This window comes from Suncus etruscus, chromosome 9, assembly GCF_024139225.1.
Source record: "Suncus etruscus isolate mSunEtr1 chromosome 9, mSunEtr1.pri.cur, whole genome shotgun sequence".
Lineage (NCBI taxonomy): Eukaryota > Metazoa > Chordata > Mammalia > Eulipotyphla > Soricidae > Suncus > Suncus etruscus.
Genome location: NC_064856.1, coordinates 9,143,647 through 9,166,418, shown reverse-complemented (window position 1 = coordinate 9,166,418; position 22,772 = coordinate 9,143,647). Strand labels below are relative to the sequence as shown.

The following is a 22,772-nucleotide window of genomic DNA, read 5'->3' as shown; positions in this document are numbered from 1 at the left end:
AAAATATCAGAATGGGCCCAGAGAGATAGCACAGCAGCGTTTGCCTTGCAAGCAGCCGATCCAGGACCAAAGGTGGTTGGTTCGAATCCCGGTGTCCCACATGGTTCCCCGTCCCTGCCAGGAGCTATTTCTGAGCAGACAGCCAGGAGTAACCCCTGAGCACCGCCGGGTGTGACCCAAAAACCAAAAAAAAAAAAAAAAAAAAAAAATCAGAAAGACTAACCTTTCCTGTCTCTTTCTATTCTTTTTTGTTTTTGCTTTTGGGCCACTTTTGGTTGTGTTCAGGGTTTACTCCTGGTTCTGTGCTCAGAATTCGCTTCTGGTCAGCTCAGAGAGACCCTCTGGAGTGCCAGGGACTGAACCCAGGTCAGCCACATGCAAGGCAAATGCCTTACCTGCTGCACTATCACTCCCACCTAGGCCCTCTTTCCACTCTTTAAAAAGTATGGGTGGGGGGTCAGAACAATAGTATAGGGAGTAAGGCACTTGTCTTGCATACAGACAACCCAGTTTCAATCCCTGGAACCCCAAAGGGTTCCCAGAGCCCATCAGGAGTTATCCCTGAGCACAAATCCAGGAGAAAGACCTGAGCACTACCACATATGGCCCCAAAACAAACGAACAGTATGTCTAGGAGCCTAAGAGTCAGGTTTGATTATAATGACTAACACCACAAGGTCCCCTGAGCATAGTCAGGAGTGACCCACGACTGCAGAGTCAAGTGAAGCTCCTGAGAACTGTCAGGTGTGATCTAAAATACGAAACAAAATAATAAATGGGTTACGAGAACATTTCAATGACATCTATGGCTAACATTATATTTATAGTGGTGGTGGGACTATAGAACTTTTTCCAATAGAACAATACCTGAGACAATGAATTGAATCATTAAAAAAATATTTGTAGCTCATGTCCCCTGCCCCAGGAGCCCTGTTATAGAGGAGCAGTGAAAGCTCAAAAACCCTGAAGCGCAGAGTGTGTGTGTATGGGGGGGGGGGGGGCGGGTGACTTTCCTACATCCCACAGAATGCAACAGCAGAACTGAAACAGACTCAGGCTCCCCAGTATGATCTGGCCTCCTGTTCCACCACACCTGAGTATCTAACGAATTCCGAAAATCAGTGCTTTCATGTGAGCAAAAGGGCCCTGGAACAATCAGAGCTGGGGCCTGAGACTCAAGTAGGTGAGAAGGTGTAGTTAGTTAGTCCTGTGGTAGAATCCAGAGTGAGAGCCTGTCTGGAGCCAGGATGTCTGCTGCTTGGCCAGAGTTGGTGCCTCACGCATCATTACTTTGCTGGCTTGTTGTAGATGAGGAAGTCTGAGATGTCGTGCCACTCGTCGCTGTCTTTGTACAGGTAGGTCATGGAGGACTGCAGCGATGGCTGCAACGTGTGCTGGTGATACTCGAAGAGCCACATCACCACCCCCCACACCAGACCAGTGTAGAGAGGAAAAGGGTCCCTGGAAAACTGGGGAATGTAGCCCTTCTCTACGCCCAGGCGACACAGGGCAAACAGGACCCGCGAGGTCAGGTACATGTTGATCTGTAAGGTAGAGATGAAAGAGGATTATTAGGTTGGGTACAGACAGGAAACCTTCTGCCCACTCTCTGCACTGGTGTACTGATTGTCAAAGCTGATATGAAAAACTGATATGAAATAGTATTTAACAGGCATTATAATATTGCTTTAAGTTGAAAAATCATGGTGCCTAAAGGAGAAAGGAGAAGGGCTGGAGAGATAGTATGGATAAGGCATTTGCCTTTCATGCAAAAGGATGGTGGTTCGAATCCCAGCATCCCATATGGTCCCCTGTGCCTGCCAGGAACTATTTCTGAGTGTAGAGCTAGGAGTAACCCCTGAGCACTGTCGGATGTGACCCCCCCTAAAAAAAAGGATAAAGGAGAGAGAGAGGTCTGTAAGATACAGGTGGGATGACAAGGGGGTAATTGGGGATTTTGGTGGTGGAAAACAAACATTGGTGAAGGGATGAGTGCTGGAACACTGTATGATCAAAACTCAACTATCAACAACTTTTTAACGCTGTATCGCATGGTGATTTAATAATAAAAAAATCCAAACAATCAATTGTTTGGTGCAGTCACAGAAATAATTACACTGAGAACTATCGTAAAAAATGTGACAGAGTGAGGGAAGTAGAAAGCTTGTCTAGAGTACAGGTTGGTATGGGGTGGGGAGGAAGGACACTTGGGATATAGGTCATGGGAATGTTGCACTGGTGAAGGGTTTTATATTATATAAGGTAAGGCCTCCCAATGCTTACAACAAGCTGTGTTCTTTTACACTGACTGTATAGAAAGAGGAGGTACAGTAAATGCACCCCATATACACCTCAGCCCTTGTGAATGGGGGGACAAAATAATAATAATAAAAATAAAAATAATGTGAACAAAAGAAAAATAAATGAGGTTGGAGAGTGTGGGCTGGTAAGATAGTAGAGGATAGCACGTTTGCCTTGTATGCAGCTTACCTGAGTTTGATCCCCAGAACCAAATATGGCCCTCTCAACCCACTAGGAGTTTATTTGTTTATACTAATATATGTAATTTATAGCAATATGGCATTTATTGATATTTATATATACATACAGTAAATATATTTAGACAAATATAGTTATGTATGTATATATTATTTACATATGTCTATATACATATACACAGATATATGTATATAGACATATGTGGATTTGGGCCACATACAAAGTTCTGGGACCCATTCCTGGCTCTGTGCTCAGGGGTTGCTCCTTTCAGTCCTCAGGGGACCATGCAGTTCCGGGGCTCAAACAAAATTCTGCCACAAGCAAAGAAAGTACTTTAACGATTGCATTAAATCTCTAGCCCATACAATTGCTTAGGATTTACATATTTTGTGTGGAGGGGAGTACTTGGAGGCTACTCTGGGTTTGACGTTTGGGGAACTATATATACATCAAATCAGGAGTTCCCACATGCAAAGCATGCATTCCAATCATTGAGCTAATTCCCTAAGGCCTCATTCAGAACCTTTTTTTTTTTTTTTTTTTTTGGTTTTTGGGCCACGCCCATCTGTGCTCAGGGGTTGCTCCTGGCAATAGCTCCTGGCAGGCACGGGGGACCATATGGGACACCGGGATTTGAACCAACCACCTTAGGTCCTGCATCTGCTGCTTGCAGGGCAAACATCGCTGTGCTATATCTCCGGCCTCAGAATCTTTTTTTTTTTTTTTTTTTTTTTGCTTTTTGTCATACCCAGTGATTCTCAGGGGTTACTCTTGGCTATGCACTCAGAAATCGCTCCCGGCTTTGGGGACCATATGGGGACAACCAGTGGATCGAACCTTGGTCCATCCTAGGTTAGTGTATACAAGGCAAACGCCCTATCGCTTGTGCCACCGCTTCGGCCCATCATACAGAACCTTTTAAATTAAGTTTTGGATCATACCTGGGAGTATCAGGAGCTATTCCTGGCTGTGCTCAGGAATTACTCATTGTGCGCAGGGGACCATATGGAATGCCAGAGATAGGACCCTCATTGGTCACATGCAAGGGAAAGTGCCCTACCTGCTGTACTGTACTATGTTTCCGGTCCTTAGAACTTAAAAAAAATTATTTTAAAAGTATTTACATGACTCAAAACTAAAAGACCCATCTTCCTGGCAGAAAAATGGCCTCGCTTTACTACCAAATTCCAAATGAAAATAAAGGCAGCCAATACTTCCCAGAGAGTCCAGACCTGGCTGATACTTCTGTGGCATGCTCAGAAGGGGGATCCCTTTTCTACATGAACCACAGCAGCCCAACATCATCCCCTACATCGATGTCTCCAACAGAAACGGCCCAACTCTGAGACTTAACTTTATCAACTTGCCAAGCTATCAAATTTGCTTCAGATCTATAGATTCTGGACACATCACTATCTTATAGTAGTGTCAACCCAGTAGCATCAAAGGAAGTCTGATAAGTTACATAGTAATCTACCAAGCTCAGTGAGTCTAAACTAACATAGAAGGCTTAACTAGCACCAACCACAAGCTAGTAAATCCTTAGGCAATGACTTTAATATCACCATGAAGAGATAGAACATTCATTTAAAACCAACCTGTGTTGAGCCAGAGCAATAACACAGAGGGGGGCAGTATTTGCCTTGCACGTAGCAGCTGACCTGGGTTTCATTCCCAGCATCCCCTATGGCCTCCCAAGCCTGCCAGGAATGATTTCTGAGCACACAGCCAGAAGTAACCTCTGAGCCCTGCTGAATGTAGCCCCCAAACCAAAATAAATACATAAATAAAATTGACCTGTGTTGGGATCTAAGTTTTGATAATTCCATTTGCCTTTGTGTTTTTACAAGCAATATGAAAAAAATTTGTTTGTGCCTGCAAGGAGGCAAGTATGGTAATGGGGTAGGAATTAAGGACACTGGTGAAGGAAAGGTCACTCTGGTGGTAGGACTGGAGTTTGAACACTTAATGAACTGAAATAATGACTCTATTATGAACATCTTGATAAATCATGTAGTCATAGTAAAATTAGAAAAATAGTTTAAACTAGGGAGCCGGAGAGATAGCATGGAGGTAAGGCGTTTGCCTTGTATGCAGAGGGATGGTGGTCCGAATCCCGGCATGGTTCCCTGAGCTGCCAGGAGCGATTTCTGAGTGTAGAGCCAGGAGTAACCCCTGAGCACTGCCGGGTGTGACCCAAAAAACAAAAACAACAACAACAACAACAAAATTATATGGTCCCCTCTGCACAATAGGAGTGATTCCTGAGTGCAAGCCAGAAGTTCACTCCTAAGTATTGTTGGGTGTGGCCCCAAAAACAAAAACAAAATTTTTGGGTCACATCTAGCTCTGCGCTCAGAACTTGGCCTGGGCAGTTCAGGGGATCATATGGAATGCTGGGATTCGAACCACTGTCTCTCCTGGGTTGGCCATATGCAAGGCAAATGCCCTGCCGCTGTGCTTTGCTCTGTCCCTGAAAACAAAAAAATTTTTAAAAGGGGGGCTTGAAAAGATAATACAGCAGATAGGGTGCTAGCCAAACCAGGTTCCAGTCCTGCCATCCCACATGATCTCCCATGTACTGCCAGGAGTAATTCCTAAATGCAGAGCCAAGAGAGACCTCTACGTATACTCAATGTGACCAAAACTAAAATGGACTGATGGCCTTAATAGGAAATACACTGAGGAGCAGTTACCCAGAAGACAATTTCTGCGAGGCCCCACACTCAGTGAAATGATGTCTCTGGCATCACTCGACTGTTGCAAAAATAGGGAATGTCTTTTTTTTTTTTTTTTTTTTTTTTTTGGTTTTTGGGCCACACCCTGTGAGGCTCAGGGGTTACTCCTGGCTATGCGCTCAGAAGTTGCTCCTGGCTTCTTGGGGGACCATATGGGACGCCGGGGGATCGAACCGCGGTCCGTCCTAGGTTAGCGCAGGCAAGGCAGGCACCTTACCTCCAGCGCCACCGCCCGGCATGTCTTTTTCTTTTTTTTTCTTTTTTTTTTTTTGGTTTTTTGGGCCACACCCATTTGATGCTCAGGGATTACTCCTGGCTAAACACGCAGAAATCGCCCCTGGCTTGGAGAAACCATAAGGGACAGGGGGGATCGAACCGCGGTCCGTCCTAGGTTAGCGCAGGCAAGGCAGGCACCTTACCTCCAGCGCCACCGCCCGGCATGTCTTTTTCTTTTTTTTTCTTTTTTTTTTTTTGGTTTTTTGGGCCACACCCATTTGATGCTCAGGGATTACTCCTGGCTAAACACGCAGAAATCGCCCCTGGCTTGGAGAAACCATAAGGGACAGGGGGGATCGAACCACGGTCCTTCCTTGGCTAGCACTTGCAAGGCAGACACCTTACCTCTAGCACCACCTCTCCGGTCCCACTTTTTTCTTTTTTTTTCTTTTTTTTTTTTTTTTTTTTGGTATTTGGGCCACACCCGGTAACGCTCAGGGGTTACTCCTGGCTATGTGCTCAGAAGTTGCTCCTGGCTTGGGGGACCATATGGGACACCTGGGGATCGAACCGCGGTCCGTCCAAGGCTAGTGCAGGCAAGGCAGGCACCTTACCTTCAGCGCCACCGCCTGGCCCCCGCTCTTTTTTTATTTTTATAATTTTTTTTGGGGGGGTCATACCCGGCAGCGCTCATGGGCTACTCCTGGCTCTACGCTCAGAAATCGCACCCAGCAGGCTCAGAAGACCATATGAGATGCAGGGATTCAAACCACCATCCTTCTGCATGCAAGGCAAACGCCTTACCTCCATGCTATCTCTCCGGCCCCCATTTTTATAATTTCTAATAAAAATCAGGTTTTCTAAGTTTATCCTACCACTTGGAAATCAACCAGCACACAGGAAACACTTATGGGCTTGGAGAGATCATATAGAGAGTAAGGCACTTGCCTTGCATGTGGCTAACTTGGGTTTGATCCCCAGCACCCTAGATGGTCCCCTGAGCACTGCAAGGAATGAGCTGTAAGCACAGGGCAGAGCCCTGATCACTGTTAGCTGTGACCCTAAAGCAAAAAAAAAAAAAAAAAAGAGGTACTTTACAGGGCCGGAGTAATAGTACAGCATATAGGTTACTTGTCTAACATCCCATATGGTTCCCTGTGCTCTGCCAATTGTAACCCCGGAGCATGGATGTGACTCAAAACTTTTTTTTAAAAAGTAGCATTTTAGGGCCCGGAGAGATAGCACAGCGGCGTTTGCCTTGCAAGCAGCCGATCCAGGACCAAAGGTGGTTGATTCGAATCCCAGCATCCCATATGGTCCCCCGTGCCTGCCAGGAGCTATTTTTTTTTTTTTTTTTTTTTTTTTTTTTGTGGTTTTTTGGTCACACCCGGCAGTGCTCAGGGGCCACTCCTGGCTCCATGCTCAGAAATTGCTCCCGGCAGGCACGGGGGACCATATGGGACGCCGGGATTCGAACCGATGACCTTCTGCATGAAAGGCAAACGCCTTATCTCCATGCTATCTCTCCGGCCCAGGAGCTATTTCTGAGCAGACAGCCAGGAGTAACCCCTGAGCAATGCCGGGTGTGACCCAAAAACCAAAAAAAAAAAAAAAAGTAGCATTTTAGGGGGCCAGAGAGATAGCATGAAGGTAAGGAGTTTGCCTTGCATGCAGAAGGACGGTGATTCAAATCCTGGCATCCCATATGGTCCCCCAAGCCTGCCAGGGGCAATTTCTGAGCATAGAGCCAGGAGTAACCCCTGAAGCACTGCCAGATGTGACCCAAAAACAAAAACAAAAACAAAAAGTAGCATTTTAGTCTGGAAGGTTTTATTTGTTTTGGGCCACAATTAGCAACACTCAGGGGTTATTCCTGGCTCTGCACTCAGAAATTGCTCCTGGCTCTGGGGGCCATATGGGATGCTGGGGATTGAGCCCGAGTCCATCCTGGGTCAGCCGCATGCAAGGCAAACGCCCTACCACTATGCTACCACTTTGGCCTTTGTCTGGAGTGCAAAACCAGGAGTAAACCTTGAGTACCACGAGGTGTGGTCCCCAAAGCACAAAAATAAATTTAAAAAAATATATATTTCCCTCCTAAGCCACACACACAATTTGGAAAACTGGACTTCAAATTGTTTGGCTTAGTAACGGAAAACTGAGAGATAGGTGACCTTCCTAGGGTCACACAGGGGTTGTTGAGTCAAACCCTTAGACATGGACCCAGAAGGGAGCCTGCAACTCATCTTCCTAGACCCCCAAGCCCAAGTCTACCCTTGAACCTGAACAAGTCCCCTCCCAGGCTGCTCATCGGGGAAGCAGCATTACCTGGCTGTTGATGTTGTTGTTTTCACCAAACACGAAGATGCCCCCTAAGACAGCAGCCAGGAACAAGTGCGCCTGGGAGGACTTGCCCTGCATTTGGGACTGCAGGTTGCAGAGGCCCTTGTAGACAAACACGAACAAGGCCAGGTTCCGGGAGTGGGTGTATGTGGCCTTGAATATGGCCCGCAGCTTCTCCCGCAGGCTGCATAAAAAACACAACATGCCACCATGAGCCCAGGACAGTGGGCACCCATTCAACTCCAGGCTGCCCCACTCCCTTGAGTCAGGCTTCAAAGGCCATCTCCCTCTCATTCTTTTTTTTTAAAGACTTGATTGATTGATTGATTGGTTTTTGGGCCACACTTAGCGGCTCTCAGAGGTCCTCCTGGCTCTGCACTCAGAAATCGCCCCTGGAAGGCTGGGGGACCATATGGGATGCTGAGAATCAAACCGGGTCGGCCACAGGCAAGGCAAAGGCAAACACCCTACTGTTGTGCTATCTCTCTAGCTCCTCCTTCTCATTCTTTTTTTTGTTTTGTTTTGTTTTTGTTTTTGTTTGTTTTTTGAGCCACACCCGGTGTTGCTCAGGGGTTACTCTTGACTGTCTGCTCAGAAATAGCTCCTGGCAGGCACGGGGGACCATATGGGACACCTGGATTCGAACCAATCACCTTTGGTCTTGGATTGCTGTGCTATCTCTCCGGGCCCCTCCTTCTCATTCTTAAGGAGGATGGTTTGTCTGTTCAACCACCTTCCATAAGAATGACATCATTTTGCTCTAGGCTGTTATCACATGTGACATTAACAGGCTTGGTTAGTATCACCATCCACCAGGCCCCTTCCAGTGGCAGCTACAGGAGAGTGTCTCTGCCTTGATTGCTCCTTCCAAGGGAACCAAAACAAACCTGGCACCTAGGTTTAAAGGTTTTTTTTAAATTTTATTTTCCACCCTCTTCCTTAAAGTGTTTTTGAATGAAGAAATGAGTGAGTAAATGGTATCGAGTGTGGATGATCCAACCTCGTTTCAATCCCTAGGATTCCATATGGTCCCAAGCCTGCCAAGAGTAATTTCTAAGTGCAGAGTCAGAAGCTACCCTTAAGCACTGCCTGGTATGGCCCCAAAAGCCAAGAAAACCAGTCTGTCCACTGCCCACATGAGCTTTCCCATGTAAAGAACAGGGACACAGGAACTTGGTCATCATAAAATAAGGGCAACTCAAGACCTGACCTGAGACACAGCAGAGCTCTCAAAGGTGAGGATCATGGGGGGCTTGGAGGAAGGAGGACGTGTCTTTTGCGCAGGGGTCTCCTCCCCATGTCCCTGTATTTTAGGAATGGAGAGTTTGAGAGTAAAGGAGCAGAGAAAAATTATTCAGATTTGAGCACAGACAAGGGACAAAGGTTGCAAAAGCAGGACACAAAGGGTGTCCTGCTCTCTTGTTTTGTTTTGTTTTGTTTTTTTTGGGTCACACCCAGTGGCGGCAGTGCTCTCAGGGGTTACTCCTGGCTCTGAGCTCAGAAATTGCTCCTGACAGGCACAGGGGACCATATAGGATGCTGGAAATCGAACCAGGGTTCATTTGGTGTGGCCACGTGCAAGAAAAACGCCCTGTGCTATTGCTCTGGCCCCCCTGCTCTATTATTTTTATGCTAGAGAAATGAGCATCTTTTTTGGGGTTTTTTTTGGTCCCAATAGAGTGGCAAGGCTGATAGTTGAGGTCTCTTCAGTTCCAAAGAAGTGAAAGGTTAAGTTGAGTAATGATCTGAGTTATCTGTTATATATTGTTTAAGGTAGTGAGAACAAAGGAGAGGGACAGAAAGCGCTCCAAGAAATCCGGTCTGTCAAGAAGAGCCAAGACTAAGTGCCCTCAGGTGAGCTAGCTGGGCCCTGGAGATGTCTCAGGGGAACTGTGGATATTGGCCAGAAGAGTGCAGAGCACCAGGGTCAGCTGATCCTCACGCCAGGGAACATGTAACAAAACTGAAGTTCCTGGTGTTGCTTCAGTTTGATTTTGTTGCAGTGCTGGGTCTAACCCAGTAGATAAGAGGCAAGAGTTTGACCACTGAACTATACCCATCTTGAATTTCCCAGTTTGCAAATGTTGGAGCTAATTCCACCTTCAAAGTGTGTTTGGGGGCCCGGAGAGATAGCACAGCGGCATTTGCCTTGCAAGCAGCCGATCCAGGACCTAAGGTGGTTGGTTCAAATCCCGGTGTCCCATATGGTCCCCCGTGCCTGCCAGGAGCTATTTCTGAGCAGATAGCCAGGAGTAACCCCTGAGCACCACCGGGTGTGGCCCAAAAACAAACAAACAAACAAAAAAAAAACAACAAAAAACAAAATGTGTTTGGATGACCCAGGGAATGGAAGGCTTGGTAGCTCAGAGCCCCAACATAGCAAGCTCAAGTTCTTAAGTTCACTGTTCAGTTCTGCTGCATGCATCAAATGTGATCCTGGCAGCTCTGCTGTCTGTGATCCCTAGAGTCTCATGCCATTTACAACTGCAACATAGTCAGGTACAGATAAGTGGTACAACTAAATGCTTAACCTGGGACCGGAGTGACACACAGCAGGCAGGGAATTTGCCTTGCACACAGTCAACCTGGTGCATCCCTGGCGTCAATCCCTGCCATCCCATATGGTCCCCCTGAACGTAAAGGAGTAATTTCTGAGTACAGAGCCAGAAGCATTGCCTAATGTGGCCCCAAAAGCCAAAAAAAAAAAAAGTGCAACCTTCAGAGAGCACCACTAAAACTTGTAGAAGGGACTAGAGAGACAATACAGAGGTGAAACCATTTGTCTTGTATGTGACTGGCCCAGATTCAATCCCCAACATCACGTCCCCCACTGACCCACCTAAGCATGATTAGAAGCCCTGCATACAGAGTCAAGAGTTAGCTTTGTAGCACCACTGGGCATGGCTCCCAATTCCGCCCATATGCCCAAAAAAGAACCCCAGAAATATGTGCAAGTACCAAGGCAGGGAAGTAAGACTAAGATGTGGGCAAGCAACACAATGTACACAAGCTGAAGACGCACACACAAGCAAACGTGTGCGAGCACTGCTTAAGGGGGATAAGTTGGCAAGTACTAAGGCTCGGGGTGTGAGGTCTGCAGTGAAATGTGCACATACCAAAGCAGGATGCATGTGTGACCCAGAACCCTGACAATGAGGAAATCGGTTTTGTTGTTGTTTGGGGTTTTTTTGTGGGGAAAGGAGTGGGATACAAGTGAGCCCCAGCTGGGAAGTTGCTAGGCTGAAAGATAATGACATACTCTCCCAGGATAAGAGGTAATGGGGGGTTACCTGCCACTCCGGAAGAGGAAGGTCATGACCAGCGCATGAGGGGCCCGGATCTTGACTCCATAACTGTAGAAACAAAAGAAAAAGAGTTGCATTTGCCGTCTTACTTTCATTCCTCTCTATAGCCCTAATCCTGACAGCTCTAGGGGGAGGAAGAAGAACGTTTAGTTAGATCTGAGTTTAAGTCCCAGCTCTGAAACTTCTTGGTAGTTTAGTCTCAGGCCTGTCATGGAAAGTAAGTTTCAAAGCTGCAGTTGTGGGCTGGAGCAATAGTATAACAGGAGGTTGCTTGCCTTGAACTTGGCCACCCAGATTCAATCCCCAGCACTGGGTATGTTTGCCCTGAGCCACATTAGGAATGATTCCTAAGCACAGAATCAGGAATAAGCCCTGAGTACTGCCAGGTACTCCCAAAACCAAACAGAAAAATAAATAAATAACAATAACAACAAATCCTCCAATTGTGTCCCTAGATAAAAAAGGATGTCAGAGGCCAGAGATAATGCAACATATATGGTTCCCTATCAGGGGGTCACTCCTGAGCATAGAGTCAGAAATAACTCCCAGAAAGAAAAGGGTGGGGTTGACAAAAATATTCACACCCCCTATCTCTCTACCCCAAATAAAAGAGGTGATCAGGAATTCAAGGCTGCTGTATATACTCGAGTATGAGCCAGCCCAAGTATAAGCCAACTCCCATAATTTTACCCTAAAAACTGGGAAAACTTGTGACTCAGGTATAAGCCAAGGAGGAAAATGCAGCAGCCACTGGTAAATTTCAAAAATAGAAACATATACCCAAAACATTTACAATGAGGAATCAGTAAGTTAAATGTTTTTCTTTCTTTCTTTTCTTTTCTTTTTTTTTTTTTGGTTTTTGGGCCACACCTAGTGGCACTCAGGGATTACTCCTGGCTGTCGACTCAGAAACCACTCCTGGCAGGGACGGGGAACCATATGGGATGCCGGGATTCGAACCACTGTTGGTCCTGGAATGGTCGTTTGCAAGGCAAAATGTCTTACCATTGTGCTATCTTTCCAGCCCCTGGTTTTCAATTTTTTTTTTTTTTTTTTTTTTGGTTTTTGGGTCACACCCGGCAGTGCTCAGGGGTTATTCCTGGCTCCAGGCTCGGAAATTGCTCCTGGCAGGCACAGGGGACCATATGGGACACAGGGATTCAAATCGATGACCTGCATGAAAGGCAAATGCCTTACCTCCATGCTATCTCTCCAGCCCCCTGGTTTTCAATTTTTATTGCTAAAGAAAAACTGTAAACTAGCAATAATAATTTTAAAACTTTAAACAAAGTGCAGAAAACTGTAGCTTAACAGGTAGTCAAGCTAAATCACAATGGTTAAAATCCTTCAAAACTGGATTCTTCCTCCTCATCTGTATGTCCAAACAGAGCTTCAGCTGTATCTGATGTGAGAGTATCAGCATAGGCATTGTCACCATCACTGAGTTTACAGATATCATCATCACTGCTGTTGGTCTCAAACAAAGCGCAGAATATTGTGGCTAACTAATTCAGTGGCATGTAGTTCAGTTCAGTGCCCACTGATCAAATAATCTGTGTACCCTAGTATAAGCCGAGTTCGGGTTTTTCGGCACACAATTGGAAAAACACGACTTATACTCGAGTACATAGGTAATTAAAATTATCCAGCCCCAGGGCCGGAGAGATAGCTTGAAGGGTAAGGCATTTGCCTTTCATGCAGAAGGTCATCAGTTCGAATCCCCGCGTCCCATATGGTCCCCCCAGAGCCTGCCAGGAGCGATTTCTGAGCATGAAGCCAGGAGTAACCCCTGAGTGCTGCCGAGTGTGACCCAAAAACCAAAAAAAAAAAAAAAAAAAATTTATCCAGCCCCAGGGGAAGGGGCTGGAGAGATAATACAGCTGGTATGGTGCTTACTTTGCCCACTGCCAACCCAGGCTCTATACCTGGCTTGCCATATAGTCCTCTGAGCCCATTAGAAGTGATTCCTGGGCCAGAGAGAGATAGCACAGCAGTAGGGCATTTGCCTGGCAAAGAGATTACTTGACCCGGAGAGATAGCACAGCGGCGTTTGCCTTGCAAGCAGCCGATCCAGGACCAAAGGTGGTTGGTTCAAATCCCGGTGTCAGGCTATTTCTGAGCAGACAGCCAGGAGTAACCCCTGAGCACTGCCGGGTGTGGCCCAAAAACCAAAACAAAACAAAAAAAAAAGAGATGACTTGAACAGACCGTGGTTTGAATTTCGGCATCCCATATGGTCCTCTGTGCCTACCAAGAGAGACTTCTGAGTGCAGAGCCAGGAGTAACCCCTGAGTGCCACCAAGTGTGACCCAAAAATCAAAAAAGAAAAAAAAAAAGTGATTCCTGAGTATAGAGCCAGGAGTAGTAAGTCCTGATCATCATCATTGGGTATGACCAAAAAATCTCAGGGAAGAGGCTGGAGAGATAGCACAACGGTAGGGAATTTGCCTTGCATGCTGCCCACCCAGAAGAGACCCAGTTCAATTCCTGGCATCACATGTGATGTGGTCCCCAAGCCTGCCAGGGGCTATTTCTGAGTGCACAGCCAGGAGTAACCCCTGAGCGCCGCTGGGTGTAGCCCCAAAACCAATCAATAAAAAATATTTTTTTCAGGGGAAAGAGAGAGGTTTGGAAACAAGGAGTCTTCCTCTACCCTCGCTGCAGGACTGGCTGCAGGAAATTGCTCCTCTGGCTGGGCCCTGCCCTTTTCACTGCAGCCAATCTCTTTTTTAATTTGGTGTGTAGGCCACATCCACAAACTAGTACTAAGGAAGGGAGGGGGGCTACTCCCAGTTTAGTGCTCAGGGGTCACGCCTTACAATGTACTGAGGACCATACAGTGTTAAGAACTGAACTCAGGTCTCCAAAGGTATATAAAGAAACCAGGCCTTCAGCCTGTTAACCTTTCCAGTCCAGATTCATTTATTAATTTTTTTTTTTTGCAGCACTGGGGATCAGACCCAGGGTATCACCCATGCAAGGCCTGTGTCCTATAACTGAGCCACTTCCCTGGTCCTTAGGAACATCTTTTATGCAAGTGTCTGAGAAAAACTAATAGAAATTTTACCTGAGAAAAAATTAATAAAATCAAATATTATGCATAAGAAATTTTCATGGTCAAAAATACTCTATAAAATAATAAGAATTAATTTTGTCTATGATTTAAACTTTTCTGTACTTCCAAAAAAATCTATAATAAGGATAAGGGTCTAGAGATATAGTATAAGAGTTAAAGATGCTAACCTTGGATGTGGTGGACCTTGGTTTAATCCCCAGTATATGATCCCTTGTAATACTATAAAGCCAGGAGTAAGACTTGAGCACTGCCAAGTATGCCCCCTCCCCCGCTAAACCCAATAATTATTAGTCACTGCTTTTAAAATTTAAAAAGAGGGGCTGGTTCTATAGCACAGTGGGCAGGGCATTTATGTTACATGCAGCTGACCTGGGTTCGATCTCCAGCATCCCATAAGATCCCCCAAGCCTGCCAAGAGTAATTTCCTTCCTTCTTCCTTCCTTCCTTCCTTCCTTCCTTCCTTCCTTCCTTCCTTCCTTCCTTCCTTCCTTCCTTCCTTCCTTCCTTCTTTCCTTTTGTTTTTTTTGGGGGGGATCACACCTGGCAGCACTCAAGGCTTACTCTTGGCTCTGCACTGAGAAATCGTTCCTGGCAAGCTTAGGGGACCATATGGGATGCTGGACATCAAACTGGGGTCCATCCAGGGTTGGCCACATGCAAGGCAAACACCCTACCACTGTGCTATCACTCCTGGCCCAGGAGTAATTTCTGAGCTCAGAGCCAGGAGTAACCCCGTAGAACCTCCAGGTATGATCCAAGAGCCAAAAAATATTTTAATAAAATAGGGGTGCTAGAGAGAGATAGTATATAGCAGGTAGATAGATAGAGAGAGATAGCACTTGCCTTGCACATAGTTAACCTGGGTTTAATTCCTAGCACCCTATATGGTCCCCCATCCTCCCAGCCCTCATCAGGAGTGATTTCTAAGTACAGAGCCAGAAGTAGGCACTGAGCCTGGTTCTGGCCCCAAAACACAACAATAAGAAATTTTTATAAAATATTTTAGCTAAGGCCAAAGAGTTCCAAGCTTTCCCAATATTAATGTCCTTTCTTTTTCTTTGTTGAGCTCCCTTCATCCTCCCCAAGTTCTCCAGCTATCAAGCCCTGGTCTTATCAGCTCACCTATATAGTTAGTTACCTTCTACAATCTGGCTACCACTCAAGGGCAAGCTCAAGACAAGGGTCACTATGCCTATATTGTTCTTCTATGAGTATCTTCATTGAGTTTCTATGTGAAAGTTCACTGCAGGCTTATTTGAAATAGCAAAAGATGGGGCCGGAGAGATAGCATGGAGGTAAGGCGTTTGCCTTTCATGCAGGAGGTCATCGGTTTGAATCCCGGCGTCCCATATGGTCCCCCGTGCCTGCCAGGAACAATTTCTGAGCCTGGAGCCAGGAATAATCCCTGAGCACTGCCGGGTGTGACCCAAAAACCACAAAAAAAAAAAAAAAAAAAAAAAAAGAAATAGCAAAAGATGGGAAGCAAACCTGTGCCCATCTACAGCAGACTATTGGATAAATATGTATGATCCCAGGGCCAGGAGGAGATGGTTTGTGGTAGAGCACAGTTTAAATATATGAGGGGGGCTGGAGAGATAGCAAGGAGGTAGAGCATTTGCCTTGCATGCAGAAGGATGGTAGTTTGAATCCCAGCATCCAATACTGTCCCCCGAGTCTGCCAGGAGCGATTTCTGAGTGTAGAGCCAGAGGAACCCCTGAGCGCTGCCGGGTGTGACCCCAAAACAAAAAAACAAAAAAGAACTAAATAGATGAGGCCTGAGTTCCATCCCTGCACCACCAAAAAGAAAAAGGTAGACTGGCAGACAGCTGTGTAAGAATAAAATAACAATGCAGGGTATAGAAGAGCAAGATTTGGAAAGTCAGATTCTATAGAACTGGACATATTTCTATAAATCCAATATTATATCAAAGAAAAGCGGCTGGAGAGGGCATTTGCCTTGCATGCAGCTGACTGGGTTCGATTTCCTACACGCCACATGGCTCCCTGAGCCCATCAAGATTGATTCCTGGGGCCGGCACAGTGGTGCAAGTAGTAGGGCATTTGCCTTGCATGCGCTAACCTAGGACGAACCGCGGTTTGATCCCCAGTGTCCCATATGGTCCCCCAAGCCAGGAGCAATTTCTGAGCACATAGCCAGGAGTAACCGGGTGTGGTCCCCCAAAAGAAAGAATGATTTCTGAATCCAGAGCCATGAGTAACCCCTGAGCACTACCGGGTGTGGTCCCAAAAGAAATCAAATCAGACCAAAGGGTTTCTCAAGGTGTGGGGGAGGATCAACTTTTATTTGTACATGTGTACCAGACAGGAAGGGCCTTGAGGCCAAGGAGGGAAAGATGGGACATTTTTTATGCCATTTGCCATATTGTTGCTTCATTTAAAAAAAATTTATTTGGGCTGGAGAGATAGCATGGCCTTGCATGCAGATGGCTGGTGGTTCAAATCCTGGCATCCCATATGGTCCCCTGAGCCTGCCAGGAGCGATTTCTGAGCATAGAGCCAGGAGTAACCCCTGAGCACTGCTGGGTGTGACTCAAAAATACCAAAAAAAGAAAAAAATTATTTGAGACCAAAGAAATAACAAAAAGAGGACATACTTTGCATATAGGAGGCCTGGATCTGATCATTACATGGCCTGGTCCCCCAAGCATAGTCTTGAGCACTGAGTGTGGCCCTAAAACAAAACCCTCAAATCTGAAACAAAGAAGACTAAAACAGGACTTCCTGGTGTGATGTGACAGCTAGGTAGGGCCTAACCTGCTGCAGATTATGACATTTGTTGGAGCAACTGAGATGACTGCCTAGCTGGAAGACATTCCAGGATTATTCTTTTTTGGGGCGGCCAACCTGGCTGTGCTCAGGGTTTACCCCTGACTCCACACTTAGAGATTACTCCAGCAGATCTTTTCAGGACCATATGAGGTGCCAGAAATTTTTTGGTTTTGGGTCACACCTGGCAGCGCTCAGGGGTTAGTCCTGGCTCTACGCTCAAGCTCGGGATGCCAGGGTTCCAACCACCATCTGTAGTGGGTCAGCTGCGTGCAAGGCAAACACCCTACTGCTGTGCTATCTGTCCAGCCCCAGGTGCCAGGGATTGAAACAAGGTAATCACTTTCCCCACTGTCCTACCTTCTGGTCCCTCCAGGATAATTGTCAATGTACTAAGTACATGATTACTAATGTAATTTAATCACCACCATTAAGCCCTCGAGAGAATGTTCTTGTTTTTAGAGCTGAACACTGATAGATTTGGGAGAGTTAAACTTGACCGAGCTCAAGTATCTCTTTTATCTAAGCCTATGTGCCCCCAGTGTCTGGCTTCCCTTCACAAACTGCTTTTGCTTTCTTCCTGGCAAATTTCAACACAGCCTTGGAATGGCAGCATGAATCCCTAGAGGGATGGCAGGTTAGAGCACCCAGGTATGTGTGAGTTTGTCTCCTTTGCACAGAGGAAACTGAGGCTGAAAAAAGAGGAAAGGCACCACGTTTAAGGGACAAAAACTGGAATTTGAGCTCCTGAGCTGAGTTGAGGAGGTGCCTACCTTGGCTGGGAAGGTCTCTACAGTTGTTGAATCAGGGCAGACAGGGAGTTTAAAGCCAACATTGGGCAATGTCAGTGGCACCAAGTTCCGATTCACTTGGGTGAGATTACCTTGGCAAAGAGCCACCGAATGTTACCTTAGGATGCAATCCATCCAGGTCACATGACGTGCTATTATAATCTAATCAGATTCAAGGACTCAGTATCCACCTTGTTTCTAGATCAAGAACTAGACATTGGGGTTAATCATCCCTGGGTTTGCATCATGGCTCTAGATCAGGGCAAGAAATTCAAAGGGCTGGAGTGTATGCCAGGCAAGTTTGATTCATACTATAACACAGCATTCCAAGCATTAGTGTGTGTGACCCTAATGGGTCCCAGTTCCATTGAGGCCCAGCAGCACCAACTGACTGGGTCTGAGCACTGAACTATCAGGCTCACACAGCCAGGTATTGCTGGGGAGTGGCCTGTTCTCTGAGTACTACATGGAAACACCCCCAAAATGAATCCTGGCTCTGACCCTAAGTGATATGACCATACGTAATGAGTGCACCTCTCTGAGACACAGCTTTCTCATGTGGAGGATCGGGATGATGGCAAATTCTTCCCTTGTACACATATTTATTTATAATAAATATCTGAGCACCTACAATGTATTAGGTGCTGGGTGGAAAAGGTGGGGTGTGAAAGCGACAAAAAAGGAGACATAATTTCTGGAGTTTTGGGGGGTCACACCCGGCAGCGCTCAGGGGTTACTCCTGACTCTACACTCAGAAATCGCTCCCGCAGGCTCAGGGGACCATATGGGATGCCGGGGTTTGAACCACAACCTTCCGCATGCAAGGCAAACGCCTCACCTCCATGCTATCTCTCCAGCCCCAGGAGACATAATTTCTATCTTGTAGAGTTCACGTTCTACTGAGAAAAAGCATAAAACCCAGAACACATGGGTGAATGACTCAGCTTCACTTGATGCCAAGTACTGTAGAGAAAATGAAGTAGTGGAGTCAGAGTGATAGTAAAGCAGCAAGTATTTGTCTTGTATACAGTATTTGTCTTGCATACAGCCAACCAGGTTCAATCCTTAGTATCCCATATAGCAGAGGTCCTCAAACTTTTTAAACAGGGGTCAGTTCACTGTCCCTCAGACAATTGGAGGGCTAAACTATAGTTTAAAAAACAACTATGAACAATAGTGGCCTGTGGGGCCATAGTTTAAGGAATCCTGACAGAGACTGAGAGAAGGAGTCAAGAGACAAAGTGAAAAAGAGGTTTCGGGGCTGGAGAGATAGCATGGAGGTAAGGCGTTTGCCTTTCAAGCAAGAGGTCATCGGTTCGAATCCCAGCGTCCCATATGGTCCCCCGTGCCTGCCAGGAGCAATTTCTGAGCATGGAGCCAGGAGTAACCCCTGAGCACTGCCGGGAGTGACCCAAAAACCACAAAAAAAAAAAAAAAAGAAAAAGAGGTTTCGGGGGGGCTGGAGAGATAGCATGGAGGTAAAGCGTTTGCCTTTCATGCAAGAGGTCATCGGTTCGAATCCCAGCATCCCATATGGTCCCCTGTGCCTGCCAGGAGCAATTTCTGAGCATGGAGCCAGGAGTAACCCCTGAGCACTGCCGGGTGTGACCCAAAAACCACAAAAAAATAAATAAATAAATAGAAAAAGAGGTTTCGAAGAGTGCAGTAAACTTCTCACACATGCGCCACACAGCACCATGGGCTGGGATGAGATGGCTGCTCAAGCAGGATAGGAAGAAGCTGCAGGGCCAGAGAGACAGCATGGAGATAAAGCATTTGCCTTTCATGCAGAAGGATGGTGGTTTGAATCCCAGCATTCCATATGGTCCCTTGTGCCTGCCCGGGGCAATTTCTGAGCGTAGAGCCAGGAGAAACCCCTGAGCGCTGCCGAGTGTGACCCAAAAAAAAAAAAAAAAAGTGGCAAAACACCTGGCATGCTGGATATATGTCTTCAGAGGGCTGCTTTGGCCTGCGAGCCATAGTTTGAGGACCCCTGCCAAATAAACTCTGGACCCCTCTGGGAGGGATCCCTGAGCACAGTCAGGAGCAAGTTCTGAGTACTGTTGGGTGTGACCCAAAAACAAAAAGAAAGAAAAGAAAATAAAGTGGGAAAGGAGATGGCCTTCACAGATGGCCTGAAAAAGGGAAGGGAAGTAGGACAGGAAGACATCAATAACGGCTGCCATTTGTTAAAAATCCACTTGGCATTGTGATAGCACCTACATAATGGACTTAATCATCTGCCAATATGTCTGAAGTACTACTATCATCCCCATTTCATGGAAATCAAGGCTTAGAGAGACTGACTATCTCTAACTCTCTCAAGATCACACAGGTAGGTAGGTAGCCCTGGCACTGAAATGGAGGCAGCCCACCTCCCTTCCTACCAAAGTGCCATCTTGCCACCGGTAATAGTCAACTCTGGAAGAACACAAATCTTTGTTCAACTGTTCTTGGCTCAGTCCAGTTCTGGCACAGCAAGTGCTGTGCCAGATAAATAAATAAGAGCTGTCATGCACAAGATTTAACGGGGACCTTGCTTTCCCCTGCAGACACCAGCCACACACATTCCCACAAGACCTCTTCTCCTGCAGGGCTGAAAAGTTAGGGTGGAACCAATCGGGCCAGCAATTCTTTGCAGCTTCTTTTTCACGAGACTTAAGACTCAAGGAGATCCTTGTGCCCCATGGGGCTGCGGCTGGAGTCCTACCGATGAAGAATGAGAAGTGGGGTGGGAAATCCAAGGAAATTCAAGGTGGAGAGCATTGGCAGAGGTGGAGGCCAGAGGCCGGACCTTTTAGTCGTGTAGTTGGGACCACCTCACACTCCCAAGAACACACAGCATTTGGGTGGCTGGGTGGGTGGGGAACTGGGCCCAAAAGAAAGGGCCCATCCAAAAATTTGGTCCAGGCGAAGAGATCAGGTTGCAAAGCACAGAGAGAGTGGCAGAAGAATGCAAAAGCTAGAAGAACCCCCAAATCTACTGCAGCTAGATGGTGGACACCGAGACCCAGGGGCACTCCAGGGCTGCTCAAGGGCAGAAAACCAGGGCGCCGGGCCCAGAACCGCGCCTCCCACCCCAGCCAGGCCAGGCCCGGCCCAGTAACCTCGGCCCGGACCGACCGCCCCACTCACACTGCCCCGTTCCTGAAGCCCTTCAGCACAGCCAGCGCGGCATGGTAGCGACGATTTTGCAGCAGCTGGTTGACCATCTGGAGCAGGACTCGAAGCTGCGGCGGGGCTGCCATGGCGCGAGCGGCCCCGGGTTCGGAGCACCAGGCCGGATCCGCACTGACAGCTCCCAGGTTCGGGCGGCTCAGTCTACTGAGAGCGGGGACTCCCGGCCCCGCCCATCATGGCGCCGATAGACTACTGACCCCGTCACTCAAACGAAAAGAGCCAATCGTAGGACGCTCTCGCGGGATGGGAAGCACCTGGAGCCAATCGCAGTGACCGAGTCCCGCGGTGGGCGGGTCCCTTTCTATTTGGCCCAGGCAAGGGTAGGTAGGAGTGGGGTGGCCCAATCAGAAAGCAAATGGCCTACGAGTTGGGCCCCTTTCCAAGGAGGTGTGTCCCTAGAGAACTTCAGAGGCTTCCGGAACCTCTCTGGAATTGGGATAAATGACTTTTTTTTTAAATTAATATCTTTATTGAAACACTTTGATTACAAATATGATCGCGGTTGGGTTTCAGTCATGCAAAGAACACCCCCCTTCACCGGTGCAATATTTCCATCACCAATGTCCCAAATCTCCCTCCTCCCCACCCCACCCCTGCCTGTACTCTAAATGACTTTTTAAATGGCTTATCTTTACACTTGAGCCTAGTCAGCACGGGGCCCCATCAGTGGTTTCCATATTTTTTTTTTATTGTGATCAAAATTACTTACAAATCTTTCAGAGTAATATTTAAGGCACATAGTGACAATGAATGAGGGGCATTCCCACCACAGTTTTGTTCTCCCTCCACCCCTGTTCTCAGCATGCATCCCATATCTCCTTCCTTTACACCCCACCCCTTGTAATGCTAGTGTAACTGCACTTGTACAGTTTGTTGTAGATTGGGTATCGATTCTGTTGTCGTTTGTTGACTTTGGGCTTGGTGTTCAGGTCTGATCATTTTTTATTTCCACTCAATGTTCATACGACTGGTTCTATTTATTCTTAAAATGCAAACTCTTTAACCCAAATCTAAGGGTTTGAGTACTAGGGATCCCTGAAGTTTGAACACTAGCTCTGCAGGGCTCCTGAATACTTCTAGGTGATGGGTGATGGTGACCCATTCTCCAAAACCCCGAAAAAAAAAAAAAACCATAATAACACAAAGTCCTTCTCATGGCTCAAGAAAGAATATATTCTATGATGTGGTTCCTGCTTCTGTTTCTCACCTATGTTCACTCACCCCCTCCACTTAAACTGTCCCTCTTGCTCCTCTTTGAAACTGCCAAGAATATTTGCTTTTTCCCTTCCAGGTATTTATTCACCAAACTCAGTTATTACCATGACTGTTTCTTTTTCAACCTGCAGCTCTCAAATGCCACCTCCTCTAAGAGTACTTTCTAGATGATCTAAAACTAAGCTGCCCTCCTTGATTCACTGTCTAGTTTTATCTTTTACATATAACTTTTTTTTTGGGGGGGGGGCCACACCCGGCAGTGCTCAGGGGTTACTCCTGGCTGTCTGCTCCGAAATAGCTCCTGGCAGGCACGGGGGACCATATGGAACACGGGGATTCGAACCAACCAACTTAGGTCCTGGACCAGCTGCTTGTAAGGCAAACACCACTGTCCTATCTCTCTGGGCCCTACATATAACTTTTGTCCTTTGTAATGATCTATGCATGATCATTGTTCCATGAAGACAGAAAACTTGTCTGTCTTGTTTTTGCTGCAATCCCAGCACTTAACACCTGGTACATACAGACCATATTATGCTTTTTGAAGGTACAGAATTTTCAGTTATATCTCAGAGTCCTGATGACATATGACGCCACTGGCTGAAATAGTCGCTGGATACC

General features: G+C 46.7%; 1 protein-coding gene and 1 pseudogene across 1 annotated transcript; one reads left to right on the top strand and one right to left on the bottom strand.

Moving 5' to 3' along the window:
* Nucleotides 1-732: 732 nt before the first annotated feature.
* On the bottom strand, nucleotides 733-21,062 carry PXMP4 (peroxisomal membrane protein 4). The gene is made up of 4 exons (XM_049779382.1): nucleotides 20,892-21,062; nucleotides 11,087-11,149; nucleotides 7,782-7,980; nucleotides 733-1,544 (listed from the first exon to the last, which is right to left on the bottom strand). Exons 1-4 carry the CDS (start codon nucleotides 21,002-21,004, stop codon nucleotides 1,287-1,289), a joined length of 633 nt encoding a protein of 210 aa, XP_049635339.1. The 5' UTR covers nucleotides 21,005-21,062; the 3' UTR covers nucleotides 733-1,286.
* Nucleotides 2,267-2,379, top strand: LOC126019420 (uncharacterized; annotated as a pseudogene).
* Nucleotides 21,063-22,772: the final 1,710 nt, after the last annotated feature.

Bases quoted from the DNA above. Each gene is read 5' to 3' on its own strand.
- PXMP4 (XM_049779382.1), bottom strand. From the start codon at position 21,004: ATGGCAGCCCCGCCGCAGCTTCGAGTCCTGCTCCAGATGGTCAACCAG. The intron at 11,150-20,891 runs GTGAGTGGGGCG...TTGTTTCTACAG, and splicing joins GGCTTCAGGAACGGGGCAGT to TTATGGAGTCAAGATCCGGG. The intron at 7,981-11,086 runs GTAACCCCCCAT...TTTTTTATGCAG, and splicing joins TTCCTCTTCCGGAGTGGCAG to CCTGCGGGAGAAGCTGCGGG.